This window comes from Podarcis muralis, chromosome 2 (assembly GCF_964188315.1).
Source record: "Podarcis muralis chromosome 2, rPodMur119.hap1.1, whole genome shotgun sequence".
Taxonomy (NCBI): domain Eukaryota; kingdom Metazoa; phylum Chordata; class Lepidosauria; order Squamata; family Lacertidae; genus Podarcis; species Podarcis muralis.
In genome coordinates this window covers 56,220,629-56,242,020 of record NC_135656.1, presented here as the reverse complement: position 1 = coordinate 56,242,020, position 21,392 = coordinate 56,220,629, and the positions used below count along the sequence as shown (strand labels likewise).

The 21,392-nt window shown below is 42.3% G+C and overlaps 1 protein-coding gene across 5 annotated transcripts; it reads right to left on the bottom strand.

Annotated features, from left to right (window-relative positions):
- Nucleotides 1-1,312: 1,312 nt before the first annotated feature.
- On the bottom strand, nucleotides 1,313-21,092 carry MEIKIN (meiotic kinetochore factor). Of its 5 annotated transcripts, none has more exons than XM_028718004.2 (14): nucleotides 21,002-21,092; nucleotides 19,449-19,666; nucleotides 15,308-15,398; nucleotides 14,797-14,875; nucleotides 13,753-13,813; nucleotides 12,022-12,162; nucleotides 11,104-11,223; nucleotides 10,434-10,470; nucleotides 9,092-9,147; nucleotides 8,236-8,330; nucleotides 6,408-6,560; nucleotides 4,167-4,292; nucleotides 1,969-2,092; nucleotides 1,313-1,355 (listed from the first exon to the last, which is right to left on the bottom strand). In XM_028718004.2, the coding sequence occupies exons 2-14, from the start codon at nucleotides 19,630-19,632 to the stop codon at nucleotides 1,330-1,332; spliced, it is 1,293 nt and encodes a 430-aa protein (XP_028573837.2). In that variant the 5' UTR covers nucleotides 19,633-19,666; nucleotides 21,002-21,092; the 3' UTR covers nucleotides 1,313-1,329. The 5 variants fall into 5 exon arrangements, with proteins under 5 accessions (XP_028573837.2, XP_028573839.2, XP_028573841.2 ...); XM_028718006.2 differs by having other exon boundaries at nucleotides 20,933-21,036; XM_028718008.2 differs by lacking the exon at nucleotides 21,002-21,092 and adding an exon at nucleotides 20,730-20,922.
- Between the last annotated feature and the right edge of the window lie 300 nt (nucleotides 21,093-21,392).

Here is a 21,392-nt window from a genome sequence, read left to right as displayed (position 1 = left end):
TGAAGACTCAAAATGTTTCCTTTGAACTTTCCTTTTATGTATGCTTATGCAGTGGTGCAGATTTTGTATTCAGTACAGAACTTGGGCAGCTTTCTGCCCACCACTCTACATTTTTTTTAAAAATAGGTTAAGCAGTTACACATAGAATTGTAAAGTCAATATCACGCTACTGACAAAACTTCATAGGGTACACTTTTTGTCCTAAGCGGGCAGACCACAGAGTCTACTTGCACAAAATGAGTAGGTAGGAACAGAGCATTTCTTATGCCAAATGTTAAAGGTTAGAACTTCATTCTGAATTCAGATGCAAGTAGCTTGACTCTAACAAAATGCATCTCGTTTTTCTACATATACGCATCTTAGCTTAATGTTTCAAATCCATATCCATATTCACACACGAGTCAGTTTCACAAGACCAGTTGATGTGAAATATTAAGATTTACAAGTAGATGCTGTTATCCTAAACTGGCTTAAACTGAAGCACTTAAATTTAAGTTTTGGAAATCAGGCTGAGAGCTACCAGAAGTATATTCAGCACACATTTTACAATAAAGAAGTGCTTTGCAATACAGGATAGTGGTATATACAAAGCATGAGGTAAAAGAATGACACTTGTACTAACTTTTATAATTCCTGATCTTATTTTTACCTACCAGAATATAGATTTCCAGAACTGTAAGTATTTTCAGAATCTCTTTTGAAGGTGTCATTAACTTTCAAACTTAATGAAGTCCAAACGTGCAGCTCAGCTTCTTCCTACCATTCCATGTTCTCAATTTCCCGTTTTTTTCTCTTTTAACAAGTAAAGGAAATGTTGTACCCTTAGAGAACAGTCCATAAAAAACAAAAAACAAAATACTTTCCCTCAAGGTAACAATAAAGGCCCACAAACTATATTTTTCAGGTGTTTTAAATACTCTGTGACAATAAAGCTGCAGTTTAGAAGATCATGTACCACTGACAAACAAAATGTTTTGAAAAGTTAAAAAGAAAATAACCACTGAAATCACTGGGGCATCAGCATAATATAAAATCCCATTCATTCAGATAGGACTTAGGTGTCCATTTCTTTTTTCTTTTTTACTGAACCCATTGCCCATACAATGCAGCTGCAGGGCAGGCTTCTTCCCCAACCTGGTTTCCTCCAGATGTCGTTGGACTCTAAGTCCCATCATCCCTGACCACTGTCCATGCTACCTAGGATAATGGGAACTGGGAGGGAGTCCAACAACATCTGAAGGCTGCTGCTGAGGTTTCTAGAAAGTGCTCCCCTCTCTCTCCCCTACCCCACATTACATGCAGCAGTGCTTACCTATTGTTCCTGTAGATCTAGTATTTTGAACTGGTAATAACATCTGAAAAATAAATCAATTTGCATTGGGAATTAATTTCAATTTCACTTTTTGGAGAAAACATATCACTTTAATTGACTTACAGAGCTATGCAATCTCCCTGCTTCTGCCACCCAGGAGACCCACCAGCATATCTACAACCTGGCCTGGAGGTGCCAGACAGAAGCTGGGATCTTCTTTCTGCATGAAAGCATCTCATCTACACTGGCAGTGGTTCTCCAGGGTTTCAGACTAGAGACATTTCCAGCTGTACCTGGGCAAGCCTGGGGTTGAACCCTGGAACCTTTTGCATACAAAGCAGATGCTCTACCATTCAGTTACATCTCTCACAATGTTTGAGAAATCATGGTTTGCCCAGTGACCTGACAAGTTCTGGGCTGAGCTGGGCTTTGAACCCAAGTCCAAGCCCAATGTCCTTCATAACCCCAGCAATTTGTTTTGTAGATTCAAACAGAAGGGAAGTTTTGTGGCATGACCTATACTTACAAGTAAGGATTCCTTCAGTCAAAAATAGGAGCTTCAACAGTTTACAACAACAACCACCACCCCAAACCTCTTCCTTGTGTAAGGAGTTCTCACAATAAATACATATTCTGTATCCCCTGTCCTGCTTTACCTTCAGTTGCTCCTGGTGGGGGAAACTCTCTTTTTCTTTTCAGTGGGTGTTGGAGAACTTTCAGTGGTCTAGATCCTGGTGAAGCTTTAATGATACAGCAGATTTCTGGAGGGTTACGTAGACACTGAAAGAAATGGAACAAAACTTAGGCCGTCCTACAAGGCATAGACTGGGCTGTGATGCAGCACTGAATTATGAACCAATAGCTTTGGGCTCCCATGCTCCCTCTCCCCTTTTCTCCTCCAGAGTGGCCACGAGGAAGAACCTGGAAGCATTTGCTTCCACTTAAGCAAAGCAGAGTTCCTTTGTTTGCATCTTAACTCAGGAAACTCAAGAGTTCAAAAACAGTTAGACAGTCAGGATTGTAAATCATATTTGATCCTGACAAAGCATCATTTATGCTAGTCAGAGAACTCTCAAGTTTGAACATAATGAGGAATTATGATTGGTTTAAAAGCAAAAGCTTCCAGTCCCCTTTAAATGTAAAGGTAAAGGACGCCTGACAGTTAAGTCCAGTCGTGAACGACTCTGGGGTTGCGGCGCTCATCTTGCTTTACTAGCCGATGGAGCCAACGTTTGTCCGTAGACAGTTTTTCTGGGTCATGTGGCCAGCATGACTAAGCCGCTTCTGGCAAAACTAGAGTAGCACATGGAAATGCCGTTTACCTTTCCCACCGGAGCAGAACCTATTTATCTACTTGCACTTTGACGTGCTTTCAAACTGCTAGGATGGCAGGAGCTGGGACCGAACAACAGGAGCTCAGCTCACCCTGTCGCAGGGATTCAAACCGCCGACCTTCTGATCGGCAAGCCCTAGGCTCAGTGGTTTAGACCACAGTGCCACCCATGTCCCTGTGTCCAGTCCCCTTTAGGCTGTACCAAAGGAAAAGGAGAAGGGCGTTCACAAGCTCAAGGCTTGGTGCTGCTCATAAACGATAACACTAAACTATGGTTGTAATTTTAATATCTGGAAAAAGCCATGTTATGTAGGACATTCCGCCAACAGGAAGGTGTCCTAAATGTGTTCAGTACAAACATACTCTTTTCACCCCCTACAGGCTCTGGGTGGAAAAAACCCCTGGTTCTGCTATTTTTTCAGCAAAAGTGCATTATAAGTAAAGGTAAAGGTACCCCTGCCCGTACGGGCCAGTCTTGACAGACTCTAGGGTTGTGCGCCCATCTCACTCAAGAGGCCGAGGGCCAGCGCTGCCCGCAGACACTTCCGGGTCACGTGGCCAGCGTGACAAAGCTGCATCTGGTGAGCCAGTGCAGCACACGGAAACACCGTTTACCTTCCCGCCAGTAAGCGGTCCCTATTTATCTACTTGCACCCAGGGGTGCTTTCGAACTGCTAGGTTGGCAGGCGCTGGGACCGAGCAACGGGAGCGCACCCCGCCGCGGGGATTCAAACCGCTGAATCGATCGGCAAGCCCTAGGCGCTGAGGCTTTTACCCACAGTGCCACCCGCGTCCCCAAAGTGCATTATGGATGGTGCCAAAAGGTAGCGATGTACACAGCCCAAGCCCCACCCCCGATTCACCCTGAATCTGTACTTTTCAAACTGTTTTTGAGACACTCTGTACTCTCTCCACTTTAATCTATACTTTGGGCTCCAACCGACACTGCATAAAACAAAGCTCTGTGTTCCCCCATTCACTGTACTAGAGATTCTTTACACATCTATTATTATTATTTTAGCCTTTGGATGAGATTTATGGGTCCAGGAGTGGATTAAGCTTTCCCAGTAGAAGACAAATTGGTCCAGCTGGTTTTTTGAATGGAAGTCAAAGATTCATTTTCCTTCATAATCCCTTATTGGTGGGTGGGGAGGAGTACTTGTTGTCTTAAAGTTTAAAATAATTAAGATGTGGCCAAGTACTGCGCATTCTTGCTTGTGCTTTTATATATATATATATTTTTAATGCAGCTCCACATTGGACTTTCTTTGTGGCAGCAGCTTGTATAATCAAACAGGTTTGGGACAGGCCTCACAACATGACTTCTATTTAAATATCCCATTCTCACTTACCATAGATAGGCAATTTTGAGTTTTGGAATCATTTGATATGTTCTCCTGCCCTGTCTATTTAAAAGTATGTATACTCTCTCTCTCTCTATCTCTCTCTCTCCCTCTCCCTCTCTCCTAAGTATGTGTGGTTAGCACTGCCGCAAAGGGAAAAATATAATAGAGATATAACCTGATGAATAACACTTTCTGGAGACAGGGAAGCAGGAATTACTTCTTTTGAATTTACATTTGAACGACTTGTGCTTGGCAAGGAAGCTTCACCGAGTGAGACTTTATGCACTGATGAAGAGTCCAACTATATCAAAACAAAACAAAAATGTACAGCACTCTCATTAATACGGATCTAAGATCCTTCAAATAAAAGGTGAAGCAAGCTTTCAAATGAGTCCCCTCCTGGCATCCTATACTTTGCATATACAGCCTGTCTGAGTCATGAGGAAGAATGACAATAAGCCTTCTCTTTGTCAGTACCTGACTGTCACAGGTCACTCAGCTTCTCTCTTCCAGCACACTACTACAGCCCTAGGGGGTAACTGCAGTTGTTTGTCAGAAGAAAGACAAAAGGACACATGCATACTGCTTTTCTGAATTGAGCGGAACATTTAGTGTAATACTTGAGAATCTCTGAATATATACAGTACTTATCTGTCTTCAGGATGACCTAAACTACTGATAAGGCAAATGAAGGCAATCTTACAGTTTGTTTGTGCTTCTTTTCTTTCCTTAAAAAAAAAGCTAGTGTGGCACATTGAACGGAGTAGACCAAGAGTGAAATCCACACACTACCATGAAGCCAATCGCTATCTCTTTTAAGCCTTTTGTGTAGCTTAAGAGATGCATGTTTAATAATAATAATAATAATAATAATAATAATAATAATAATGAATTAGTAAAGAGGAAGAAAAGAAATTAGTTTGTGGTTTGAACAACAGGTAAGTGGAGATGTACAGCTTTTTCCCTACACTCTGGCCACCAGTACCGACATCTATTTTGCCACATATTTGGAAGCCGCAACGGTTATATATGTGCAATTTTTATATGAATGCAAATACTTTTCTTCCTGCATGATGATTATTTTCTACACAGGAAAGGTATTGCCTAAAGTGGCCCCCAGATTTCAAAACAGCTACTAGCACATACAGTACTGAGAAACATTTCAAAAGCCAGGAAATTTTGCAGATAAATGAGATATAGCTTTTGGCTCACAAAACTGGTTTGAAAATGGCCGCCTGAAACTGATAAAAACAACAACACCAAGACCCTGATGTTTTAAATATAAACACATTTCATTGCATTGTATCATTCACATGGAAATAAATGCAAATTGTTACATTTGTTTTGAGCTTATTTTGCTAAACTCTAAATCTTCTGTCTGTAGAAGTGCTGCACTTGTTAACAGCGCTTTATTCTTTCCTATGTTCACTGCTCTGGAACTGCTCTCCGATAGACAGACATAAAAGTTTATCAGAAGCAAATAGGAAGAGCAATCTGTTCTGCTGTTAATTTTAAAATATTTAATTTCCTTCATATAAAACATCTACTTGCAGCCCCATCCAGTTTCCAAATTGAATTCCTTTATAAGAGAGAAATCCATTTTAAACAGATAACCAGGTTTTCCTGTAAACAGAATGCTTTGGTTGTATCGCAGGATACTCTGAATTCATTCTGAAAGCAAAATGTCAAGTGAACATGTCTGAGAAGACTCTGGGCTCATCCAGACTTCCTTTTGTGCTGTGTTTCTAGACATAGGTCTGTGCTTTAATGCCCCCCATCCAAGCACTTTTATTTTTGCCCCAGTTCTTTTCCTGCAAAGCCCCACTCTTTATCACTGAATCGGAGCGAATGGCAATTTGCCCAAAACCTGAATTGCCATTTGTTTTGATTCTGCATTAGAGTTTTCCTGGGGAAAGTGTGGGAGGGTGGGAAGTGCTCAGACACTGAGCTTTAAAGCCCAGACCTGTGCCTAGAAAGCAGGGGGCAAAAGTATGGAAGTATGGAAAAGCTAACTGAAGCACTACTTCCTGTTTCCTGAACACTAAATACACCTATCAGTGGAACCACGCCAAATGGAGGAGAGACTCCCAATTTTGAAGAGCCAATTCAGCCCACAGACCACAAAAGGCTCATTCATATTGTTTAACATGACCCAGCCTCCCATCAGCCCTAGCCAGTGTGTCCAATAGTTAGAGACGATGGGAGCTGGGGTCCAACAACATCCCAAAGCCCCAGGTCTCCCGACACCTAGTTTCACTAGTGCCACTTTTGTCTTTTGCCAGCTTTTGCGCTGTAATTTCCCATAGCACCCACCATTCAGTATAGTTTCTGCATCTCTTAGCCTTGCAGCAGCTCTCTAACCCCCAAGTGCAGCACTCCCCATTCCCTTAAAGCTTAGCAGTTGAAAACAACTTACCATGCCAGTACCTGGCTGTGCAGAGCCTAAGGTTTCAGCTGCAATTCCGCAAAATTTGGCTGGACCCAATACATAAGGAGAGGGTGAGGATGAGGATGAGGAAAACAGTACTCTTTTTGTGCACTTCATTTTCCTGGGTTGCTGATCTTTAGTCTACAGAAACATGAAGAATTGTATAGTAGTATCATCAACACTTGTAAGGGACATACTTAAAAGTGTTTTAGACAGCATTTTGAGCAATTGAAGCGCTTTGTATACATCTCAGTAATTCTTATGAACAATAGCATGATGAAATTCTCATTATCCTCATGTTGCAGGGGAGGGAGAAAGAGATAGCAGCTTGCTGAAGGCCAACTAGTAATCTCATGGCAGAGGAGAGATGAGATCAAGGTTTTAGTCGCTGCACTATACTTCATTAGGACTATAGGATCACATGACAGTCCCTGGAAGATGGCCAGCCAATAGAGTGCTTGACCCATTTTATGTTCACTAAAAACATGACATTTGTTCCAAATGATCTCAGCACAGAACACTAACAATTCCCAATTCCAAAATCTCAGTGTGAGGACAAAAGGGCAATGTGAGGAGCAATCTAGATATCTGCTATGAAGCTTGTCTTTGCACAGTTTTTTCTTTTAACAAATAGCTTTCCTTTCATCATGAACAGAAGCCACCCTTTATTTTGATCAAGACCACACACACACACAAACATATTTGTAAAAGGAAAATTCTGCAAGGGAGTGGTTTGCCCCTCTACTTTGGCCTTCACTGAGCTCACACTGTCAACTATTTAAGGAGTTACACAGAAGAAAAGATAACCACACCCACTTAGAAGAACAAGTAATAGCCACTGACTAGAGATTCTAGATGGGAAGTGGTTTCATATTATGTAAAAAGATTAGTTGAAAGATAAGCCCAGAGCACCTTTCTATAATATATGAAAAAACTGAATTTGTACCACTAGGGCCCAGTAAGTTTCTTTTGAGGGTGCCTCAGGTCTAGCAGCTTCCTTCTCCAAAGGTTTACCAAATTTAGAGCCTAAGTTACCAGAACATTTTTATTTGGGTGGCTATTTAAGACAGGTTAAAGGGACAACTTTAATTCTGCTATTTTATAATTGGATGTTCCAATGATTTCCACGAGGTCAACTTGAAATCCAACTTCAAAAGAAAGAAAACAAGAGGTGCTTAATCATTACCCACCCAAATAATTCAATTTACAATGGAACACAGAAAGCTGCCCCATCAAGTGCGTGGGGAGGACCAGGGAAGAATTGTGAGAGCAGAGTCAGCAAGCAGGGGAAGGGTTAACAATCCCACTGCGCCACCATAGCATGACCTATTCTGAAGTTGTAGCATCAAGTGTAACCCCCTTCACTCACCACTGGCACTAAGGTGCCGTCATGTGATTACTGCTTGAGCTCCTGCCCCTTGGTCAGGGTGACTGATCCAGGGTAACAGAATGCTCATCTAAAGATGGGGCCAGGTAGTGTGCCAGGACTATAGCCCCATCCCCAGTAAACCCATGATGACCCCTTACTGGATTTTTTTAAAAAAATGAATGAAAGGACTAAAGTCAACTGAAGATTATTATCACACTTCTGTCCAGATTTATCTATAGGTAGGATGGATAAAATTATAGAAGTGTAGAGTTGGAAGGGACCATGTGGGTCATATAGTCCAACCCCCTACAATGGCCTATGGCTCTGAGATTAAGTGTCTCATACTCTACCGAGCTATCTTTCCATTGTTGTGTCACTACAGTTAGTTGTCCACCACACCACTATCCCACTTCACACATGGCAACCTATGAACATTAAACTCGTCACCTTTTTTGTTTGTTTTTGAGGCAATAAGGAGGCTCCAAAAGATTGCAATTCAGGTGTCTTTTCCTTTGCAGGCAAAATTTTGCACACTTGTTTCCCTGAGAAAACAGGAAGAAAAATAATTCTTCAATTTGACTGTGCAAATTGGTCCAGCTCCTTCTCTGTCTCAATTTTGTGCTGCAGTCTGGGGGTCATGGGCTGATCTGCAGTCATTTACTGGCTGATCTGCGGAGCCATTCATTCGGCCTCAATTTCTGAGCTTTTAACCACCCCTTAACACTATGTGGCTTGTCCTTTTCACTGAATTTTCTCTTTCTTTCCCTTTTTTTTAGTGGAAAGAGATTCTTAAATGGTATGTGTGTCTGCAAGTATGAAAATGGGCTGGGGGTGAGCTACTCTGGATGAATCACTTTTCAAGAGTCCACAAACACAGTTGCCATGGTAACCAGGAAGGACTGGGGTGCAGTCTGCAGCCAGGAGGAGCCACAGTATTTTGCCGTTTTGTTTTAAAAAACCGCCAGCATTTTCCCTGTTTGCAGTCAGTGTTCCTGCCATGCCTTGCAGCGTTCTAATTGCCTGACCGGGGAGGAAGAGGCAATGGCATGTTTACTTCCCTCATTCTGCTTTAGTGCTGGCTTCCATGTTCACCTCTTATTCGGCTCTGCAGCTGTTTGAGCTAAGGGAATTTCAATGCCAGGAGGGCCACCAAGCCAGGCAAAGAAGGGGCAACCTTTCAGGGCCATCATTATACACAGGCCCTGTGGCCTGAACTTGTTATTTTAAAAGCACACAGCAAAAACAAATCTGCTTGTCGCGTCACATAACTTGCAACTTGTTTGTTTTAAATAACATTATTTACCTGCAACTACAGCTGAAACATCTGTCAATTCAGAATGGGATTTCTGCTTTGATAGCCTGCCACAGTAAAAAAATTTTTAAAAGACGGAAGTAAGAAAGTAGTTATATGCTTAGCTGCTCACAAAATTTCCATTAAGATCCAAGTGATTTCTTTCCTAATTGGCTAATGTCACTTCAAATCTAGTGAAAATACACTGGCTAATGAGTCAACAGGCCAATTAATATCTTCAATTTTGCCATAATGGGATAATAATAATAATAATAATAATAATAATAATAATAATAATAATAATTTATTATTTATACCCCGCCCATCTGGCTGGGCCTCCCCAGCCACTCTGGGCGGCTTCCATAAAAACCAAAAATACAGTAAAATATCACACGTTAAAAACTTCCCTGAACAGGGCTGCCTTAAGATGTCTTCTGAATGTCAGGTAGTTGTTTATCGCTTTGACATCTGCTGGAAGGGCGTTCCACAGGGTGGGCGGCACTACCAAGAAGGCCCTCTGCCTGGTTCCCTGTAGCTTTGCTTCTTGCAATGAGGGAACCGCCAGAAGGCCCTCGGCGCTGGACCTCAGTGTCCGGGCAAAATGATGGGGGTGGAGACGCTCCTTCAGGTATACTGGACCGAGGCTCCACCAATGTGTTCTCTTTGTGAGAGGGGATTTCCCTGGCTACAGCTGTTGCTTCTTAATGGCCATGGCTAAAGCAGTGCTTTATGTAGTTGCCACAATCAGAGTCATTACTCCGAGCAGTTGCATATATACTGTCTCTAAAAAAAGAGCAGTCACAAAAAAATATTGTTATGCTTTTGTGGGGTGCCTGAATTCCCTTTCTAATTCCTGGACCCCGCTTATAATTCCTGGGTGCCAGATACTCGACCCCCTCTCTCAACTCATAATTGGCTAGAGAGACAAAAGCCTTTGAAGTGGAGTTTTAGAATTGGAAGGAGAGCAGTTGTTTTTAGGATTGCAGTTGGGGATGACGTCGGTTGGAGAAAAAATAGTTGCCGGCTGTGTCAGCAAGCCTGAGAGAAAAGTGGCAGTCTGTTAAACATAGCAAGCTGACCAGAGGGTGATGGCTGATTTTTGCTGGCATCCAAGACTATGGCCATGGGAGGGGCAAGAACCTTTTGGAGTGTTAATGCTTTGAACCTCCCCATCGCAGACTCAGGTTGTATATAAAGTATGTGTAAATAAACCGTATATCCTAAAGACATCACAGTCTCCGCTGTGGCTCATTTCTTTAGAAACACAATCCCTGGACAAGCACCTGGAACCCCTGGAATCTCACACCGCTCGGAGACTGGGGTGGCATGTAACAATATTTTGCTTAGATATTACCTTGTAATGCTCTGGTCTTTTTTTCCTAAAGTGGTTTCTAGAAGAGATCAAATGTGAAGAGTGTGATCAAGGTAAGCTAGAGCAATACAGCAGAAGACAGGACTCATCCACACCTCTGCTTGTCCCATGCCCAGAAAGCACAGGTCCGAGCTTTTCTGCTTGTCCTGTGCTCTCAAAGCATGGGCCCAGGAGGATTTTTGCTTGCCCCTTGCTTTCCCTGGGAAAATCAGCTGTTTAGCCCTGAACTGGAACAAACGTCAATTCACAGAAAAATGAACTGACATTTGTTCCGAGTGCTTTTTTTTCAAGAAAAATAGGTGCTGGAGCTAACCATGAAGTTGTTATAGTAAGTTGCTGGGCAGCTGGGGCAGCCCTGAATAGATGCTGGTTTGACACAGGAGACGGACTGAAGAAAAGGATATATGAATTGGCCCCACCCTGTAGCTTGACCAATCGTGTCTAGGATGCTTAATCTTTCCTCTTCAAACCACTTTAGTCTTCCCATGGTCTCATCATCAAGCTGCTTTATTTCCAGACATCCAGCTCTGCCACTTGGAGTGTGGAAGCACCAACTCAAGTTCCCAACACCCACATTTGCTGCCCTCTGCATCAAAGAAAGGTTTAAACTCAAGCTGGCAATCAAACACTTATGTAACATGTTCAAGGTTACCCAATATCTGTGAAAGATTTGGCACATGTGGCATCTTGTCTATGTTGATGGCTTTGCTGGTATCCAAGAGGGTTGAATTCCTGTGCCCAAGGCATTCTTCTGGACCAGTGCTGCTTTTTTCTAAAACACATAACACAATATGGTTGCTACCATCTTTCTGAAATGCTTGAAGTTCTACAATGCTAAGTTTGCTAATATTGCATTTGTAAGCTGATCACTCTGGAAGAACCTCCACAGATTTCAGTTGGCTTATTATGGCATAAAGTGTAAAGACTTTAGATCCCCTCCCTACAAAAAATTATTGAGAATGTAATTTGAAGCACTTGTTTAGCAATCAATGCATGGTTGATTGCCCATTGCTGGGGTTAAGCCAATCAAAAAAATGTAGTATAGGTCAAGAATTGCCAAGGACACTCTGAACACTAGCCTTGGATTAAATGGTCATTCTCTGACCAAATTAAGAGGCATTTGCCAACAATCAATTAGCAAAGTTTTCCCCACTTGACTATATGTTGGACTTGATTAATCAAATAAAAATGTAGTGTAGTCAGACCTTACAGCAGGGATGGGGAGTCAATTGCTCTCCAAATCTTTTTCCTCTCTGGGATAGCTGAGTCAGTAGATCATGAGTCTCTTAATCTCAGGGTCATGGGTTTGAGCCCCATGTTGGGCAAAATATTCCTGCATTGCAGGGGGTTGGACTAGATGACCCTCGTGATCCCTTCAAACTCTACAAATTTAAAGATACTATGATCCCTGACTATTGGCCGTGCTTGCTGGGGCTGAAAAGAAAGCAACATCTGAAGGGCTACAGGTTCCCAATTTCTGCCCTACATTCTGCAACTAAAAAATATAGATGCATGCACACATGCTTTTCTCAAATGGTCACTCCCGCATGTAGAGCATAAGCATGCATACCTAATGTGTTTTCATCTCTGAATATCTCAGGTGATGAATAAGTACTTGCTCCATCACTCGATTCTGTATTAGAGCACAGAGAAGACTCTTCATCCAAACATTGCAGCAGAAAATGTGAAACACCTGTGGGTAAAGTCATTCCTGGAAATAAAGGCAAAATGAGATCAGGACACTACTCAGTCTGAAAGTGCTCATTCAGGTACCCTTGATATGCTGGGCACCTATAAATGCATACAAATGTTAAGATCTGGGCTTCAGTTTGGAAAAAAAAATACACATCTCCAGTAGAGAGCTGAACTAGGAAAAACATTAGATATATGTATGCGTTTAATGTGATTCAGTTAAGACTGTATGTTGCAATAGGTTATACAATATAGTCCTGCGAACAGAAGAACAGAAGGCAGGCCACGTGAGAGAAAGATGGAGAAGAGCAACAGTAATAGGTTCAATTGGATTAGTTTTCATTTAGTATTACGTTACATGTCCTAAATTTCCTTTAAGGAGTTCCAGGTGACATACATCCACATGGTTCTTTCTATCCCTCTTTCACCCTCACAATAACCCTGTGAGGGAGGTTTGATTGAAAGATGGCAACTGGTCCAAAGTAACCCAGTGAGTTTCATGGCTGAAAGTGCATTTGAACCATCGTCTCCTAGTCCAATACGCTAACCTCTGCACTTGTTTCTGTATACATGCAACGCGCAGCTTCTATCATAAACAGTAATATATTTATTCTATATAAAAGAAATACTGTAGGTATCCTGGAAATGATAAACAGCACCACTTCTATGTAGTGCCATGGTTTAAAATGGTTAATTAAACTGAACAGAACAGGTTTATAATATATTAACTATTTTTCATAAGAATATTGAGGATTTCAACAAAAGTAACTGGAGATCCCTTTTCTTCATCAGATTGACAGTGGACCAAATGACCCAAAGTGCACAATATGATTAGGGTGGAAATAAGACCAGGACTTAGGCACCATCAGCCACTGTGAGCAGTCAATTAAAAGGATTGTTGATGGGCATTAATATTAATTTATTATCCACATACTTGGGCTATACAGATCCTCAAGGCATTAAAAGTTATATCCTGGCCTACAGACTGGTGCTCAAAATCTACTTGAATTTTTAGAAGTCTGTTATAATTAGTGATGTGAAGGCCTGGGGGGGGGGATGGGGGGGAACCTTTACTCTAATTTTTCGGAAATAAATAGGAAAAAACTGAAAAAACGTTTTTCTGTTTGTTTTTTTTAAAGGGCTGCACATTTCTAGTTATAATACATAATCAAGTACATGACCTGAACCAATGTTGCTAGCACCAACTTGAAGCCCAAGCATTCAGCAAAGCTATCTAGAACACCCACTGCTATTTCTAGATCAGAGGTGGGGAACCTGTGGCCCTCCAGAGGTTGCTGAACTACAACTTCCAGCAGTCCCAGTGCTCAGGGATTATGGGAGTTGTAATTCAGCAACATCTGAAGGGCCAAAGGTTATTAACTCCTGTTCACCCAATAATTCATTTTTTTCTGCCCTTCTTCTTATGTAGAACAAGAAACACTAGTGATATGAATTGTTCCTGAGGAAAGCTTCAGCACTGGCCACAGAGTTTGGGGAATTAAAATTGGGTTGGGGGAACTAAAATATTAGCATGAGGACTAGTCCCATTAGGGAACTTGGAATAATATTTAGAAGAATACAATGATCCAATATGCTTAAGCATACTCACCTGATGTAGTTTCACTATATCTCGGACTTTCTATACTTGCAGAGCTTAAATGCAAAGAATCCTAAGAACAGCAGTGAAAGATGCAGATGACAAGGTATGATGTAGATAAAACTGTGATTTCCCTTATGACCATACAAAATTCATGAAAATAATTTCTCAGAAAGAAACAGTTCTGCACAGTTTTGTCATTAACAAAATATTCCTTAACATTGATCAGAGCAACTCTTGGATTTGATATGTATTATCAATGGCCACATGGAAGCAATTTTAAATTATGTAAATTGTTCATCTGCAGAAGGTCATCAAGCAGAATGGGAGAATTTCTCATTCACCACAAAGCCCCAGAATTTCTTCCAAGCACAGTCTCTGTTAAGATCAGAGGTTCTGTGTGGAGACTAACATGACAGAGAGAATAATTTAAAGCTGAACCCATATGGTGGTTATTTCCTGGGCACTGAACCTCTATAGTGGTATTGTCAACTTGTATAAATTTCATTGTGATTGATGCACATTTCCAGCCACTATCCAAGTCAATGTGAATAGAGCATAACCATGAACTTACCTGGACAATATTCATAGGTCTTTATGACAATTCATCTGTTCCACACCAACCACTTGAAACAGTATGACTTCTACACTAAAATTCTCCCAGCAATCAGAGAGGCTGGTACACTAATTATGCTGGTGACTACTGCAAACCCTGATATTTCCACATACCTCAGAGAGATGGATTTGCCCCCACTTTAAAGTCAGAACCACAGAATACATACAGAACCAACCTGGTGCTTTCCATATATTTTGAATTATAACTCCCACCATCCCTGACCACTTACCATGCTGCCTAGGAGCTAGCATATCTTAATTGTGATTTTGGCTTAGTGTGATGTGCAAACCAGCTCCATGACACACCACTGGCTACATACAAAATACTGTATATGTATTTTGATTGGCTGGACTCTGAAGGTGCAGCAGTCTTTTGTTTTTACCCTACTAGTAGTACATAGATTTGTTGGGATTTAAGAGGTTTAACAATTAAATACATACCTTTAATACAGCAGTGCCCATTTTATTGATACTTTTATTCACCTCCATGTTTCTGTTTTCATTTTCATTTAATTCAGTGCTATTTGGGGGGGGGGGAATACAGCACAATTACGGGTCTGTATTTTTCATAGGCAATTTCAAACCAACTCTGATATCTGGAATTTCTGAGAAGAATGACTTCTCTTAATTTGAACTTAAATCAACTAACAACAGAAATTGGCATTATTATTGCTCTGGGGATGTTGCCCAAAACAAGGCAAGTCCTTCCTGTCCTGGCCATAATGCCTATAAATACAATTAAAGCTGAATTGCATCATCATATTGACAGTTTCTAGACTGGTGGTGTGGAACTTGGTGCTTTCCAGAAGTTGTTGGGACTCCAAGCCATCAGCATAGCCAATTGTCAGAGCTGATGGGATTTGTAGTCCAACAACATCTATGGGGACTCAAGTGCCCAAGACCTTCCCCCAGATCCAATAATAGAATAACTGGAATGGTTGTTATAACATACCTTTGTTCCACTGAAAGGCAGTCCATCTGGGTCACCCCAGAGGCTTCTTGAATTTTGGGCAATGCTTTTGTAATGGCATTTCCAATTTGTCCTACAGGGATAAAAAAGTGAATGTTTAGCCAATCACAGGATTATGATCCAACAGAACAAATATTGTATAAACTTATATTAACCTAAAGTCCTACATTACCCAAAGGATTTGTTTTGATGTAAAGAGAGAGTAAGAATCATTTCTTTATGTTAAGACGTCACAGTTGTTTGGCATTCACCCAATTTGTATACAGGTGCTGAGTGAAGGGCTTCAATGTAATTATTTCTGGTGGCCCAAGTATGTACAAAATTCAAACCGAGATATGCACGTTCCTCCATGACTGTTTGAGATTATTTATATTGAACAGGGAATGTACACAGTTTCTTCTTCATGGATTATGTGCACATTTTCTTTGAGTGTATATTAACCACTCAACCTATATTTCCATAGATACATACACACACACTTACACACACAAGGGGTTCTGCCCATGCTCACTCTGCTCACCAACCCCCTGGCCAACTACCCATTCTTTAAACTTCACCCATAAACCCCATAGTCTGTCCATCCCCCTCCATGCTGCCCACCTGACATCATAGTGACACCAGGCAATGTTTCCCTTTGAAGCCCTGATTGTTGGGACTTCAAGTGACCCACGGGGCTTTCAAACCTTGGGGGCAAGGGTTGAAGGAGATGGTGTGCTGGATGCAAGCTCCCATCTACCCATCAGATTACCAAACATGCCTGAAGAGAGGTTTAATGGAGAGGGCCTTCAAAGAGCAGCTTGCTAAACTGCTTGGTGAAACACCCTTCCCTGCTGCAATTGCATTTAAAGGAGGGCGGCAAGCACTTCACCCAGCAGGTTGAAAACACTGGGTGAAGGGCCTATTACCCTTCTGTTAAACCTCACTGCGGGATCATTTATTGGAAGGGGGTGCTCCATTAAACAGTTTGCCTGGGCTGGCCTGCCATTCCTCACTCTGCAATTGGTGTGGCTCCCTAGCATTTATGGGAATATATGCAGGTCTAGTTCATATGTCACAGTAACTACATGGTTTGTTCTTGGCTGCAGCTCATGGTAAACGAGGAAAGAGCTTACCCGTGAGCCTAGGTTTGTATGACAAGCTAGGCCAATCCAAACTCATCACAGTACGGGAGTAAAATGACTTGGGGGAAGTAAGGCAGCTGTGAGATTCTCTTCAGGAGTCTGCACAGCCCTGATACACCATAGTTTGGCATGCAAACAAAGCAAAGACATATGCACATACAGTTGGGTGCATTAAAAAGCAAGTTAACTCACCCTGAACATATTCAATGTCAGCAGATTACTCCACATTTGTTTTGTTTGTGTATCAGCTAAGGACAGCACAACTCTAAAGGTAAAGGTAAAGGTACCCCTGCCCGTACGGGCCAGTCTTGACAGACTCTAGGGTTGTGCGCCCATCTCACTCAAGAGGCCGGGGGCCAGCGCTGTCCAGAGACACTTCCGGGTCATGTGGCCAGCGTGACAAAGCTGCATCTGGCGAGCCAGAGCCGCACACGGAAATGCCGTTTACCTTCCCGCTAGTAAGCGGTCCCTATTTATCTACTTTCACCTGGGAGTGCTTTCGAACTGCTAGGTTGGCAGGCGCTGGGACCGAACAACGGGAGCGCACCCCACTGCGGGGATTCGAACCGCCGACCTTTCGATCGGCAAGCCCTAGGCGCTGAGGCTTTTACCAAGAATGAGCAAAAGAAAACCACTAGAATGGAATTACTGCTCTCAAAAGGAAGGTCCTGGTACAACTGTGAAATCAAGACACCTGTTAAACTCTCATTCTCCAGAGATTTGCAGGAACAACTCCTTTGCACCTTTTAATTTTCATCAGGTTTTGCTATCAGTTTCTTTAAAAAAGAAATTAAGGCCATCCCCTTGATACTCCCAAGACTTAGTACAATATCAGAAGGCAAAAAGCTCCCCCTACTGACAGTCCAATTTAATGCACTTGGTAAACCAAGCCTATCTGGATCAAAGACTTTTGCTGCGCAGTTTTAAGAGCTGTTGAGGTAGAATCAGTGCTTTTTTTTCTTTTAAAAAATGTTTAGGGGTACTCTCATTTTCCTACTCATATTGAAATACTGCCCCTCAATGAGGCCAAACCAAGATTCACAAAATGTTTATGGGTATGCGTCCCCCTGCGTCCCCCCAGAAAAAGCACTGGGTAGAATAATCATCAACAGGTTACATTTCCACCTATTCTTCACACAGGTAAATACTCCATATGGTAAGACTGCAGCCATACATAGTCTTTCTCCTCCTCCCCCAAACAAGGATCTTTTTGTCATGTGACTGAGGGATATATCACAATGAAGCAACACTTCACTTCAAAAATGTTTGAGAATAATCTGCAAATCCCTCTGGGAACAACAGGATTTAAGTAGAGGTGGATTTAGGGCAGCATGACTGGTTCTACCGCAATAGGGGGAACCACAACTATGATGTACTGAATTGAGCCGAACAGGTGGTGAGAGGAAGGGAGGTGATGAATTTTGGCTGCCCACAAGGCGACACTGAAATCTGAAAGACCAAAGTCCACCACTGACTTAAGTGTGCATAACTATATTCAGATTGACCACCTGCTCTTTGCATTTCAAGAGGGGCAAATTATTTTGGCGACAGATGAGAACAGGTGTTGTTGTCAGTGGCACCCACACACAATTTATAAAAATGGCTGTTTATAACCATTGCCGGTATGGGGAAAATAATTGTGAATACCACCAAAAACATATACTATAAAAATATAAGATAATCACAAAATGGGTGGCTCATCTTGAAAAGTTTAAGCAGCTGTATAGGCCTTCTGGCATAAAAAGATCTTCAAGAGATGTCTGAAAATTAACTGTGAGGATGCCTGAATAATCTAGGCTGGAAGAGTTCACAGAATGGAACCAGGTATCCTAAATGCCTAAATTCTAGTTGAAGTCAATCAGGCTTCTGAAATATGGGGGACAACCAGCAGTACTTCTCCAGATTATCTCAGTGACTGAGCTGGTATATAAGGGTTAAGGGCATCATTACGGTATCCTGGGCTCACATTGAACCTGAACCTGGTCTGGGAGCATATGGGCAGCCAATGCAGGTGTTTCAGCACAATGCTACAAACCTACTTCTGAGTAGACATAGGGCTGCTCCACGAGACTTCTAATGTCAGTTTGGGGCACACTACATCACCCCACAAATCCTAGCATGCAGCAGCAGACCATATGTGAACACTCAATAGTGTACAGGAGTCTTTGCCCACTGCAAGAGAATGGCGCTGAGCAGAGGAGCCCCAGAAAGCACCATAAATTTAGAAAGTGGCCTGAGAGGGTGGGGATTCAACAGCTTGGAAAAACACCAGGTGATAGAGTGTTGCTTTCAAAAACAGTGAGAACCTTGGAAAAAGCAAAGCAGCAACTGCCTCAAGACCCAATCTTATGCCTGTTTACCAAGAAGTAAGTTTCACTAGGTTCAATGGTGCTTGCATCCTAAGACAGGATTCCACTGTGAGTTGGCTCAAAGGGTAGGATTCATCCTTGTGTGCCCTGGGGACAGTTGATTTGTATTTGCAGCTGGTGATTTTTAGCTGGGATGGTAAAGATTGACATCAGGACCGAGTTCACTGTTGACATTCAGTGTTGCGGAAGGAGCACATACTGTAGTAATAAGCTCAGTGTTGTCAGGGTCTGAGCAACTGTGACAAAAACTTATGAATACAAACCAAGCTAAGGAAAGCAATGAGCCCCATCTCTGTGAGTCCCATGTAATGCATTTAGCAGGCCAAGCGGCTTTCTACAATACTCATCAAGACATAGCAGGTGAGATAAGCCCCCAACACATTCACAAACACCTCACCCTCTTCCCCACTACCAATTTCACCAATAAAGTGTTTCCATTAAGAGTGACTACATTAAGAGTACATAAAGTGACTACATTAAGAGTACATTCTCACCCCTACACATTTTTAGACAGTACATAGTAGAGTAGTTAGGGCCTTTGTGCCACTACGCAAAGACACAATAAATATTGTAATTAATCCAGACAAACAGGGATGTGATGGGGAAGGACAAGGTAGTTGCATGAATGATTACTTCTGACGTGAGGTTCCTGCCGAGGTCCAGAAAGCAGATCTAGGCGCAGCTGACTCCCTTTGGCTTTAGCATTCCTTGCACCTACAGCAGCAGATGCTGCCACAGCTGGGATAGGAGATGCACAATGGACATTCTGTTGAGCCCGCCTCTTCCGGGAATAGGAACGCAATTTCACCCAGTCCATCCTCTTTATTTTCTTTTCCTCACAGCAATGCTGCCTACAAAGCGGTAAGAGGCAATACTAACAAAAGAGGTTCTGACAAGTAAAATATAATCCAAGCATAGATGCCAGGAAACACCAAAACCATGACCTTTAGGGAAGGGAAGAGTCTTATTGGTGGATTGCTGGCTTTCTTGAAACTTGTTTAAGCTCCTGTGGTTTATGCCCTGAAGGATTAAACAAATCCATATTTACCCCTGTATTACCCAATATTACCTCACTGTATAAAGGGGCTGTCAGCCCCACAGAAGTGTTTTCACTGGAGCTCAGTGTGCCAGAGAGTATGTTCAATTCTAAACCCAAATATCAAAGATCCCCTCACCAAATTAAACACACATACACACTTCAAAAAACAAACATTGGCTAGAATATAATTTCAAGCGCCAAACACCCTACACTCAAATTACTATATAAACCTTTGGCAGTTTTCTCTCGCATGAATCCACAAAGAATCCTGGGAGCTGTAGATTAGTAAACAAGACTGAGTTCTTGGTTAAAGATCCCAAGCATTTCCATCCCTCAGACTATAGTTTCTGCTTCCTGAAATTCTATGGGGAAATGGGATGACTATTAAAGGTAAAGGTACCCCTGCCCGAACGGGCCAGTCTTGACAGACTCTAGGGTTGTGCGCCCATCTCACTCAAGAGGCCGGGAGCCAGCGCTGTCCGCAGACACTTCCGGGTCATGTGGGATGACTATTAAGCTGGTTTAAATCTAGTTATGATAGTATTTTGTTGCTGAATGTTACCACCTCCTTCGCACCACACTTATACCCTTTCTGCAACACATACCTAAAAATCACTTACTTGCTACTGTTCCCTACCCACTCTGTGAATAATAACTTTTTGAAGGTGCTGACTATTTTCTGTCAGGCAGGCAGCCCCGCTTCCCTCAGAGAACTACACTTCCCAAGGTTCCTCAGGCTGCAAGCTATGTCCAAACCCACTTTTTGTTTCAGCATGGATATGCCTTTAACTGGAACTGCCTGCAGTGCTATGGGCAAAAGATCATGCAACCAAGCAAAAAGAAAATGAAACATTTGGATTAAATAATACAAATACTGCCTGAGCAACTGAGAGGAGGCAGCGGCCTCGCCTCAGGGTATTCCCCTTCCCCTACTGAGAACTGCCTCAGGTTTCAAATTCAGCCCCATTCTGAGAGAACACAAATGGCAGAAACAAAGAGCCAGGAGGTCCTGAGGCTTCTGGCGTGGCAGAAATAAAAGAGTCAAACCAAAACGCAGGTCACAGGACCTGATCCATACCTGCACCTGTGTTGATAAATACTTTAAATCTGAGGTCCCCTGCAGGCCTCGAGCCCCTTCTATTTTTACCTGTAGGAGGCGTTTCAACCATTCGGCCATTTTCCTTTCTTCTTCCCAGAATACCTCTAGGAGGACTCCCAAATTTATTAGGAAAGGAAGAGGGTGTGGCAGGTGGAGACCAAGAGTTAGCTTTGCCTCCCAGCCAAACCGTCGTAAATTTGGGAGGGATAAGAGAAAAACACAGAAAAGAAGAAAAATATTATTTTTAAAAGAGAGAGAGAACCGTCACTGTCTGGTAAGAAAGAAAACTGTCACTGCATGGTAAAGTTGTGTGTGCTTTCCTTTATGTTTTAGATTATTGGACAGGCATTGTGCTTGGCCAACTGTGTGTGGTTTGATGTGTATGGTTTTGTCTGAGTGTGTTTTGCTTGTTTTGGGAAGAGGGGGTGCTGTTTGCCTA

Bases quoted from the DNA above. Each gene is read 5' to 3' on its own strand.
- MEIKIN (XM_028718004.2), bottom strand. From the start codon at position 19,632: ATGGACTGGGTGAAATTGCGTTCCTATTCCCGGAAGAGGCGGGCTCAA. The intron at 14,876-15,307 runs GTATGTTATAAC...CCCCCCAAATAG, and splicing joins TGCCTTTCAGTGGAACAAAG to CACTGAATTAAATGAAAATG. The intron at 2,093-4,166 runs GTTATATCTCTA...CATTTCTTTCAG, and splicing joins CAGAAAGTGTTATTCATCAG to TGTCTACGTAACCCTCCAGA.